This window comes from Dermacentor silvarum, chromosome 7, assembly GCF_013339745.2.
Source record: "Dermacentor silvarum isolate Dsil-2018 chromosome 7, BIME_Dsil_1.4, whole genome shotgun sequence".
Classification (NCBI taxonomy): domain Eukaryota; kingdom Metazoa; phylum Arthropoda; class Arachnida; order Ixodida; family Ixodidae; genus Dermacentor; species Dermacentor silvarum.
Window position 1 is genome coordinate 136,151,656 of NC_051160.1, and position 12,120 is coordinate 136,163,775.

General features: G+C 48.2%; 1 protein-coding gene across 1 annotated transcript in view; it reads right to left on the reverse strand.

Annotated features, from left to right (window-relative positions):
* Positions 1-8,986: 8,986 nt before the first annotated feature.
* LOC119459200 (cytochrome P450 2C23-like) overlaps positions 8,987-12,120 on the reverse strand; it is a 331,343-nt gene continuing 328,209 nt past the window's right edge. The window contains exon 9 of the mRNA XM_037721024.2: positions 8,987-9,340. Coding sequence (XP_037576952.2) covers positions 9,150-9,340 — 191 coding nt within the window. The 3' untranslated portion in view covers positions 8,987-9,149. The remainder of the gene's footprint in view (positions 9,341-12,120) is intronic.

Here is a 12,120-nt window from a genome sequence, read left to right on the forward strand (position 1 = left end):
TACCATTCAATCAAACCATCATTCTTGAAGAAAAAAACTGCGCAAAATAAGAGACGAGGACGAAAAGAAGACAGGTACAACTGACAGGCGTGTTATCATGCACGCCTATCATATTATTTATCACGTAGAGTGAGAGATAGAAACGAGAAGGGAATGGTAGATACGTTAACCTAAAACCCCTGAAACTTTCTAAAGTAGCGACACTCTCCTCCTCCGTCTTCACTCCTCCTCGTTTCTCCTCTCTTTCGCGCTCCCTCCTCGACCGCGGCGCCGCCTGCAACGCTTGAGCGTAGCAGTCGACTTTCCGCAAAGTAATTGCATGCATAGCAAGACGGTGGGCTTTAAGCGTTGGCGTTGGCTTTCCAGCTCCGAGTAATTTCGTGTACAACATAGTTTCCATACGGAGGATTTTACAAATCAGTGACGGCAGCCTTCTTTTTTTTTAAAGTATAAACTAGCGCTAACGCTGTACCATGACGACACCGAATGCATCGCGTGCAATTAGGTACGCAACATTGGTCAAGTGCGTGTGGCATGATCTTGGTGCTAATGATTGTATATTGCACGTTTACGATTGAATGCCAGCAACCTGACCTACAGCAAGACCTCAGTATCCTAAATAATCCGCGCAGTCCTTACCATGTTAATTGGCGGCCCGTATCAGCTATGGCGCTCAACGACTGGCAGAGGGAACGGACGCGCCCACCTTAGTGCCCTAAACCAAGCACGTGTCAGAGACATAGTGGCGGTACTAAATAATAGTTGAGCGAACGAGCAAGCGAACGACTAAACGAGAGTGCGAACAACCAAACGAACGAGCAAATGAGAGAGAGAGAGAGAGAATAAACTTTAATCAAAAGAGCACGCGAGCGTAGGTAGCTCCTCCGCTCTGCAGTGGGTGGTCCCCTCAGTCCAAGAGTCCAGCGGCCTTAGCTGCCCTTCTCGCTCGGTTGACCAGGTTGAGCTGGTCCGTCGAGTCGAAGCTGGACAGCGCTGCCACCCATTGCCGTGTGGTGGGGTGTGTTATGGGTGTGAGCTGTTGTGTCTTTGCGCAAGCCCATACCATGTGGTAAAGCGTTGTACATTGATCACAGTGTGGACATTTATAGGAATACAGCGCAGGGTGTATAGCGTGCTAAAGACTCAAATGTGGATATGTGTTTGTTTGAAGTTTTCGCCATATTACGGCTTCCTCTCGCGTCAGAGCATTATGCGGTGGGGGTAGTGTTCTTCGTGAAAGGCGATAGTGTTGTAGAATGTGCGTGTAGGTTAATGGTATCGGCTCTGGATGGAACTGCTCGGCGCGGTCATCTCGCGGCTCCCGGTGTGCATGCGCTCGGGCGTAGGCGTGTGCCTGCTGATTGCCGCGTAAGGACTCATGCCCCGGAGTCCACACGATTTGTATGTATGGTGGCAGCTGGTGCGCTCCATTCGGAATGCGTTGTGCGGCCCTGGAAATTTTGGCCCTAGAATAATTTCTGCATCCCGTCTGAGAGTCTGTCAGAACTATGATGCAATCCCAGTGCGGTCTAGTCGTGATGGCTAACGCTATCGCTAGTTCCTCTGCATCCGCAGCACTCACTCTGGAAACCAACGACGCATTTATTTCGGTCCCGTGATTGTCGACTGCGCTGGAGACGAATGCGGTGCTTCTTGCGGTGCTGGCCGCGTCTACGTACAAGACATTGGAGTGGTTTCCATACTTAACGACTAAACTAACGACTACTCAACCAGCTAGTGCACGAGCGGGCAACGCCGCATTTTCTTTGCGAGTGCTCCACCGCCGCATCTTCACCTTCACACACTTTAATGCTAACGCGTATTAGCACGTACGTCTCAAAGACCTATGATGCTGTCGTTCGGCGACGAACGCACCCCGTAACTGGGTTTCGGGAGAGCACGCACGCTTTTCATCAGCGCCTTTGCTTTGCAAGTCCACCGGGCTACCGCGAACGTCCTACACGAACAAAAAGGCAAACAAAGCTATTCACTCTAAAGAAGAATAGTAATTACCCACAAAAGGCAGATGGTTGCTTTCCTAAGATGAGTTTTACCGCTCGAGCCTCAAATGGTGTCAAAGGGACTGTGCTGTTTCGTACTCCCGTTTGCACACTGTGAGATACGGAACAACCGTCAAGTTCGCCGATGTCACCCACTCGCCCCCACATGTCAATCCTGGTGCGCAGGGGCGCGTCGACCGCGATATCGGTCTCGTCAAACCGGTTGGTTATCCCCACCTTGTGCGCCGCACGTCGAGCTTTTGCCCCCCCCCCCCCCCCGCCGGCTTGACTCTTCCCGAAAGTGCAACGGGAGGCTGGCACGGTTCCAGGTAGGTGACCCTGGTCCCGAGCAAAGCTGTGTTGCAGCTCTGGACGGTCGTTCAAAACAGCCCGTCCCCTCCAGCTGAGCGCTGCCAGGCGAGAAGGCAACGCCGGAGGCAAGTCAACCATCGGACAATGGAGCCCTTGGAGAGTCCCAATTGGCCGAATATGACGCCACTAGTCGCGGTCCCCTAATGATTGGAGGAAAATGACGAGACCTGAGCTCACTCGACCACTGGCTGAAAATGATGTGACCCCGAGAGGCCGAAGGGGTTGAAAGGGAGAGACAGATCAAGAAGAGCAGACGTTCTTCTTGCCACGGGCCGCAGCGTCCGATTTGCTGCCCGCCGTCGATGACTTTATTACTGTTCTTTGCTTTTATTACTGTTCTTTGCTGTGTGCTAGTACTGTAAATAATGTAACTAAACCTCCATTTCCCTAAGCCCTCCTCAACGTCCCCCAACTCCCGCAACCAACGGCTGCAAGATTCAATAACACACAGCCTCGCGTGCCTGCGAATTTAAGCCTATTGGCGTACAAAACGATTAAGCTTCTTGCCTTTGCCGAAACCATTTCGGCATCCGAATGCACAGCACATCATGGTGATGAAAAAATGCCGTAAAGCGACGTCGCACTTGCCGCAAAACGTAGTTCAAGGCGTTCACAAACTAAAATAACATGGAAGAGCAACGTCGCCACCATGCGCTCCTCGCCAGTCGGTCGACGTTTCTGAAGCGAAAATGGCGATGGAGCGCAACTGTAAACAAACGAAGCCGAGCGCGAAGGCCCACGTGATGCCATTAGACAATAGCTACGCGGCGTCGGCCAGGGCGCGCGAGGAGGAGGCGGCATTGTATAAAGCGTGTCGCTACTTTACGAAGTTTGATGGGCTTTACGTTAATCAAGGAAGTGCCCGGTTGGCTACCCTACGCTTGGGGAGAGGGAAAGGGGAATAATAGATAAGAAGGAGTGAGAAGTATAATAATAAAAAAGTCAGTTGCGGAGGAAGGTCCACTGTATGAAGCACCCATACAGTCCAGTCACCTTCAAGAAGTGCAGAAGGGCTTTTGTGGCCTTTCACATGCAAGAATGCATCGGCCACGGTTCCAGGATCTTTTCCTCTTAGAGCACTCCATTATCTAATGGGATGAGTTGAGCTTGTAGAGTACATCGTTGAGCGGCAAAAGATGGGCAATGACACAGAAGCTGCTCTAGAGTCACATCGCACCCGCACAAATTGCACGCCGCACTGTTAGCCATTCCTATTAGGAATGAATAGGAATTTGTAAATGTGACGCCCAATCACACGCGACACAGTAAAGTTGTTTCGCGACCATGCCCAGGATTAATCATAAGGCCTGAGTGCTGACGCACGCATACATTAAAAAAAACTGTAGTGGAATATAAAAAAAACACACAGTGAACAATTTTGAAAATGAGAGTGTACATACAATAAAACGGAAGCTGAATACAAAAGAAAAAAGAGGACAAGGGCCGTCAAACAATAGTAAAACTATTACACAACAACGCAAAGCTCGGAAAAGAACAATGACAGCGAGTTAGGGAATTAAGCGTCATGAAGACTATTCAGTGGACGGTCCAGTGGTGGGGATGACAGGCAGCAACATGGAAATATCTATGTTCTCGGGTAATCTTGCGCAGAATACAAAACCTGTTACAACCGATGAGTTCGGGGCAGGGGAGGTCGCCGCCAAGGTCAGCCAGTGGGGCACAAGAGGAGAAAGCCGAACCGATTTGTGAATGGAAAAGCTGCGCTGAAGACGCAGCCGGGTTAGGGATGGTCGATGAATTTTTTATTCGATTAACGATTAATCGTTCATCGTTTTAGCCTGTAATCGATTAATCGCTTTCGATGCAGGGTTTTTCATCGATTAATCGAAAGTTTTGCAGGGCACTTTCAAAAAGGCTGAAACGCAGTTATCTACCTTTGTAGGGCCTTGTTTTAATGTTTGAGAGGTGGAACCAAGTTTGAAACACCCCCCTCCTCCCCTCAAGTGCATAAACGTTTGATAAAGGTAATCTTTACCTTGTTAAAGACTAACTATAGTTGGCACTAGTAGCTTTTGACAAGATAAACAATATATGTTATAAAATGACACTTAGTCCAGAATGAAAAAAAACTCGTCGGCCCTACCACACCGTGAAGATGGTTAACCAGCGAAGCTGAAACCTGCCGCCCCGGTATTTATCACTGGGTTAATCCCCAGGGTTCATTAAAGTATTTCTCAATTATGAGGTTACACACACGTTCGGCTGCGACGGAGAGAACGTCACTGACGGTATGCCCGCAGTTCGCCGTTGTCGCTTGCGTTCCATGTCTCGAGTTTGCTCGGCGGCGTGGTTAGCAGCATTCGCCCGCCAATGTCGCTTGCGATTCTTCGAAATTGAATTGCTTCAAAAATTGAATCTGTCCGTCACGTAAGACAATGAATGGCTCATACCCCCTTAAACAATGGCTCATAGCGCCGTAAACGCGCTATGAGCCAGACCTCCTCACTGCGACGACAGAAGAGAAGTGAAATTCTACGCTGGAATGATTAGCGGCTACGCAGCCAACTATGGAAGCAGACGACGACGACGAACGCGGGAGCAGTGACACGAGCGCATGCCGAGCACGAGCACGGGTGCCACCTGAGGGGCGCCAACGAGCCAGGTGCGGAAGAAGACGGCGTCACTCGAGCCAATGCTGATGATGATAGTTTTGTGTACACAGGCGAATTCGCCTAGCCATATACGATTTAGCCCATCATCATCATCATCATCATCATCATCATCATCATCATCAGCCTATATTTATGTCCAATGCAGGACGAAGGCCTCTCCCTGCGATCTCCAATAACCCCTGTCTTGCGCTAGCGTATTCCAACTTGCGCCTAACGATTCCAACGATTTAGCCTATAGTAGGATACAACTTTAGAAACAGCAGTTGGCAAAAAAGGCCGACGGACCGCGGGGGGTTGTGTTACTCCGCCAGCTAATCACTCAAGCAAGCAAAATCGTCGTGATGCGACGTTTTCAAAATGGCGTCATACTTGATACGACTGTACTTTTCGTACTTGTACTTTCCACTATAATAGTTGAGTGAAAACGTATAAAATTGCGTGTTTATAATTTTATTTTTGTGGTTACCGCCTTATTTAGGTAACCAGGAAACATTGAAGTACGAACTGTTTGCAGCCTCGCGGAGGAACAGTGGCTGGCGGTTATAAGGGCGTGGGCGGGGCTTCACTGCAGACTTAAGTTGTGTCCGACTATAGACATATATAGCTTCGCTTTATTAAGGTACATTGCACTAGTGAATCCCAGTACAGTACAGTTAAAGAAGAATTAAGAAAAATGGCAAAAGTGGAAGGTGATGTCCAACTGAAATATGCAAAAAATTGCAACGTACACAGGGGAAAAAAACAGCGATTTAGGATATTAAACCACTTAACCTTTTCTACAGAGCGAAGGAATGTCATTTGACTGGCATGTTTGGGTGAAACCGACACCTACTTTGAATGGGACACAAGCAGCATGCGAGAATATAGAACTCCCATCGCTATATGTAAAGTACGTGGTCTAAGCCAGCGCGCATGCTGTGAAACATTTTTAGTGGACTGGGAGTGGCACTGCGATCAACGACTGGGTTGCTATAGTGTGCCTTGAATTGTGAGGGCATTTCAAGCCTCCGGCTTCGCGCGGCGTGGTGGCGTGTGCGGTGGCGGGGGGGGGGGGGGGGGGAGGGGAAGTGCTCGGCTCGGCATCACTCTGAACTTGTAAAGACAGTCGACAGTCGCTCCACCCCCGCCGCACAGACACTGCTCGTGGGCCGCCATTCCAGTACGATTTAAAAATCCTCGTGCCACTTCTGTCGAACTCTCGACAACAATTAATCGAACCGGCCTAATCGATTCAGTCGATTAAATGAAAGGTGGACATCGATGACGATTAATCATTTTGCGGGATACTTTTAATCGATTAATCGTTCATCGATATTAACAACCCTAAGCCGGGTTATTCTCCCGAGGCTTAACAGTGTTGTGTTAAGTCTCACAGGCTGCAGTAAAAGGAGCGTGTTCCGCACTTTATAAGCTGCAGTTCGTCGTCCGGCAAGGTTATACACTTAGCAGGTACATGTTTTTCACACTTTTCACAAAGGAAGAAGTACTGTTTTCCGAAAAAAAGGGCACGATCAGAGCGAGCATGCGGCCTTACCGATTGCCATGCAGAAATGGCTAACTATGATGTTAATAATAATAATAATAATAATAATAATAATAATAATAATAATAATAATAATAATAATATTAATAATAATGCATTACATATGAGCACTAAGTCACGCGAAGTATGTTATGAGCACCCTGAAGTAGCCCTAGCATTCAACTTCAGTAGGCATGTATGATCTGCCTTGCACAATTTGTGTTAGCAAACTAAGCAAGGCTCTAACCGGAATGGAGCGCACACAGACTCGTTAATTGTACGCACAGAGCTTCATTCTCACTTGCGAAGAGTCCTAGTGCCAAGCACTGAATTGGTAACACAAATCTTGGCAAACGCAGCGAATCTTGAGCAGTGCATTTCAAGGCAAAATTGCTTTGCACAAAATGCACCATTGGGCGTGACGTCACGTCTTACTGGCGGCGCATGCGCTGCAGTGCAAAGCTGGTGGCGAAGTCGTAGGAGAAGTGGGGCGAAAGCTATGCACAGTGTAGTGGCGGCGAGCGCAGACGCGCAGGGGTGACGTCAGGGCGCACGCGCAGTAGCGCGCAGCCGTGTCTGTCTCGGGCGAAGCGAGCGCGCCACTTCGACGGCGGTTACTAGGCAACGCGAGGTGACGTCATAGCTCGGCGCAGTTTTTTGCGGACGACTAACCGAGTTACGGAAAGCTTAAATAGCTACGCTGTTAAAAACGCGGTGTCCAGTCGAGCGTTTATCATAAATCCCGTGACCTCCGAGCGAGCGCCGGGTGAAGAGGAGAACGAGTGGAGCGCAGAAACCGCGAGACCTCTCCGAGCGAGGGGCGGGTGGAGAGGGAAACGAGCGACCCGCGCACCCAGAAAAATAGCTGTTGCGTCGCTGAGGTCACGCGGCGGCGGTTGTGGCGACAGTCGGCTGCGAAGCGATAAAAAGGTCACAGTTTCGCCCTAAGGGCGAAGCAATGAATGCGATAGCAACCCAGCAATGTCATACGAAGTAAGGGGAGCGGCTTTGGTAGCAATATGAATTGTAGTAAACATGAGCTGATTAAGTAAGCAGGTGTGCTGCGGCGTACGTAGGCCGACATGAAGGGAGACTCGATGACCACGAGAAGGCGCGTGTGAAACGGTGGTGTTGATGAGAAGCGCTTCCTGTGGGCAGCGCGTGCGAAGGGACACACCTGTAGCTCTGCACTGCCGATCCGGGCAGCATTGCATGTGTAGCGTGCATTGGAAAATGTGGCCCGACTATTACTAAATGAATGAACAAGCGTGGTGTGAGCGCGCACAAACAAACGTGAATAGATCCCACTGAATGACTGCAGACAACGACTGTCAAAACGCTGGCAGCAGGCGCATATATACGCCGCAGCGGCGAAGGTACGTGCGGTCTATCGCTTCAACGGAAACTGAGCGGCGAATGCACGGCGCATAAAGGTCAGAGCCGTGGGGAGATAAGAGACGGTGCGGGCGAGACGAGCGCGGTTGTTGGCAGAGTAGAAGTGCGCCCCCCCCCCCCCCTCCCGCTCCCGCCGGCGCTGGCTTCCCGCTTCCTTGCTTGCGCGTGGGAGATTGAGTGCGTTCGCTCTCCGTGATAGCGCGCGTCCCCGCTCGTTTCCGCTCGGGCATACGGCGCGTGGCGAAGATTTTATCTATAGGGAACCTCACGGCGATGGCAACGGCGACGCCGACGGCAGAAATCCGGTTGAAGTGTCCATATAATTGCTATCGCAATAAAACGCCGATGAAGGACGCTCGCCTGGGTTCTAGCGGATTGCGCCGTAGGCCTCGGAAGTACTCTACGGCCGAGGATGCTCGCCAAGTGAGAAACGAGGTGCGCAGTGCGAAGCGCCAGGAACAAGGCGTTAGACTGCGAGTGCTGCATTACACTGCTGAGAGGATGCAACGTAAAGGATTTTGACCCCTGAGATCGTACAACTTAATGCATTACCAAGTGTGCAGCAGGTTTTCACCTTCACGTGTGACAGGAGTGTAACATGTTGCTGAATATTTGTAGAGAAAAACAACACAGGGCATAGTGTTGCTTCCAGTATATTCCTAGCGTGATGGATGTGAAAAAGAGGAAAAGAGTAGGTATTTTAGTATGGCACCTTTCTCTGCATGTTTGGCTCTATGCTTATAGGATGTCAATTTTTGTTACCCCATGTGCAGTTGAAAAAGAGGCAGTACATTTTTATTTGTTTCCATTACTTTTTTGTACACGATGATGAATTGAGGTATATAAGCTCAGCGTAATTATGCTGCGAACCTAAAGCAAAAACACTGGTAAATTACTTTTCCTGCAACGTGCCCCTTTGCTTTACTAGGTAAATTTCTATAAAATAGTACATATATAATGAGGGTGGTGCATTAAGCATCCAGTAAGTACGGATGCTTCTCACTTATGCCTGAGGAGACCAGCTCCTTAGAGTACAGGTGTAAAACTTTGTGAGGATATTAAAGCAACATAGTCGACAATATCGTGCTAGCTTTAATTAACAGACCATTGTGAAGCGCAGTACTTTTTATTTACTTCGAAGCATGACCTCTTTGACTCATAAGGGGTGCTCTTATAAAGCCTTGAAACATGCACTCGGAAACGTGCATCCACTATTTTTTCGCAAATTCAAGTTTCAGCTGAATGACGAGGCACAAACTGCACTTTGACATGATCCAATCTGTCAAGACTCGTGGTCGGGTCGTCGATGTCGTACTGTAGCGGCTGCTCTAGGACGACACGATACTTCTGTAGAAGGAATGTCACCAGCAGGAATATCTCCATTGAGGCAAACACCTCTCCTGGGCATGACCGCTTTCCTGCATTGCAATAAAGAAATCAAGCTTCAGAAAAGTTGAATCCAAGAAAACATACGAACTTTACTGCCGACAGAACACAATAGACCAGAATTTTCACAATATCTTTATGGCAAAGAATCAACAGAGAAATAATTAACAGATGGCTTCACACCGAAGCACGAGAAAGACATCTTCACACCAAATTGGCGTTTTATAATCATTCAGTCTAACTTTACAGTTTTTCACTCCACTTCATTGCAATTATCAAAACTGCGCTATGTGTAATTTCATCACGTTTGTACAGGCGAAAACATTTCACATACCATAAATTGTAATGCTATTTTTGCGCCTAAATATCTTAAATACAGCGTGCAACTAGTCAAAGAAAGGCACACGGGAGTGGTAAAGCAGTTGAGGTTGGGTAGGATGCTCAAAGCATCGTGCGGTGTGCTGTATGTGGAATTTGCAGGCTGTCTTGGAGGAAGGCTTGTATAGCGAAGGTTATTTCTGTACGCTTTGTAAAACTGAAAAATAGACCTTCAAATAAGAATACGTGCCTCATCGGCTCCTCTGAAATGACTCGGCACAGCGTATCCTTTGCTACACAACTGTGCTCATGAATCTGTTCCACAAAAGAGAGTGCTGCAACTCGGCCAATTTTAAACTGTTAACATTTCACAGACATTGATAAGCTTACTTACATCCGAAAAATCCTACATCCGAAATTGAAACTGCTGTTGCAAGCTCAAGAAGCTACACTGTCAAGTTAGAAGCATACGTCAGTCAGCCAAGAGGAGACAGGATGATGCTCGGTCATAAGGAATAGCCGGTACGTCAAATTTGTTGGCCGCGGAACGCTTAAGTCTACTAAGTTACGACTCGGAATCTATGTAAATGTGTGTCCGATGTTTATAATGCCTAAAATTTGAGAAGAAAGGTAATCTTATACGGTAACCTCTCGATTACACCTAAGTATGCTAGAAAGTTGTCTAGTGACTTTTCATATTATGCCTAGTATCACTTGCTATAATACCTAACACATATTCTTTGTCCAAGACAAATCGTGCTTCATCAGCTGATTAGAACCAGCATGTCATGCTGCGTTCTATTGTTTTTATAGTGTCATAGTTGATATGCGTGAGCTACGTAGTCGAGCCTTGATAAAATCAACTATGTTAGAAATTGTGTGGATATGTAGAAAATGGAATTCCTACTCTGTGTGGCTGTACTGTAAGCGTTCCCTCGTTTCTTTACATCGAAGCTGTATATGGCTAGGTTCTCGCGGATTATGTCCGCGGACAAAACGACGCGTAGAACAATTTTCGGCGTCCCTCGACCCTCGCCCCGCCCTCGCCCCTCACCCTCACCTCGCATCGCTACTGCCGATGCTTCTTTCACAAGTGCTGCGACATTCGGTGGCGGCACTTCCCCACCAATCGTTGCGCTCTTTTGTCTCGTGATGTAGAGATCGCGCTAGCGCTGTTATCAGCAGTTGCCGTCTGGACTCGCTATGGGAGGGACGCGTGTCGTTCGCTCGGAGGATCAAGAGCGGGAATTGAAGGAGCGCCAATTAACGCGCACAGTAGCTCGAATGGGCACGAAAACGAGGTGAAGCTGCTGCCGCAGGACGTGCAGTAGCTGCCGGTCCTTCGAATCACACCACGTCGAGTAGCTGCGACTCCCTCACGGAAGAAGAGCAGCTCGCCCGCCTGGAGCTCCGACGTGAGCAAAAGCGTCAGTGCGACCGCCGCCTGCGGGCCAATACCACCGATGAGGAGCGGTCCACTGAAGCGCAACGCAAGCGCGATGCACGCCGCCGCAACTGCACAGCATCGGAATACTCGTATTTCTCTGGGGCGACGGTGAGGCTTCAGCGATAGTTCATCGGCAACCCGTTAGGCGCCACGTGTGCCTTCTGTGACCGTCTTTCGTTCAGAAGAGACTTGGCCACGATCGGCGGCGTGTGAGCTCGCCCAAGAGCGTGAAATAGCCGCTGATGCGTTGCGGCAGTGCATCTCTTCGAAAGCCTTCCTATAGTACACCCACCATAGTCACAGCTTCGCTGGCTTCCATCTTTACCATGCACGGCTGCTTTACAATTTAATCCGGGATCTGTATCATTTATACAGCAACTTTCACAACTTTCATCATCAAGATTTTATACTATATTTCATATTCAACTACATAATTATCCACGTTCCCCTGGAAGCTTTTACTCTGATACTCTCCAAGACAAATAATTTATTTGATAACTAAACTTCCAGATGATTGTCCTTGTTACTTGGCCTCAAGTGTTTTGATGCCATTGCGAGGTTTTTTTTTTTTTACTTAATTCGAAAGTTCAACAGGTTCTGCCGATTCTTCGTGCACAGGATGAACAGCAACAATAAAAATCACCAAGCGTTTGTTTAGATAGCGGCAAGAACAACGCACCTCGACATAGTTCCGTTGACACCTTTTCTGATGGTACTAAAGTGGCCCGTCTGTCTTGAAGACCTCTGAACAGATCAATTTATATATTTAAAGATCTATTATTTGTTTTTCTCTTCAAATAAAATCTGTCATATGCACAATTTGGTTCCAACCACTATTCACCCTATTAAACATGCAAGCAGCATTTTGCGAATAAGATTTCTTGCCTGCAAATTTACTTCCTTTGTTAAGCGAGTTTTTATTATTTCTCTTCTTCCTTACGCTAGCCAACTCCTGTCTAGATTTTCACTCGTGTATGCGCGCTCAAAGCTTCTAAAGCGTAAACCTTTATACGTCATGTTTAGTGCGGTGAGCATTATTTGTCTACT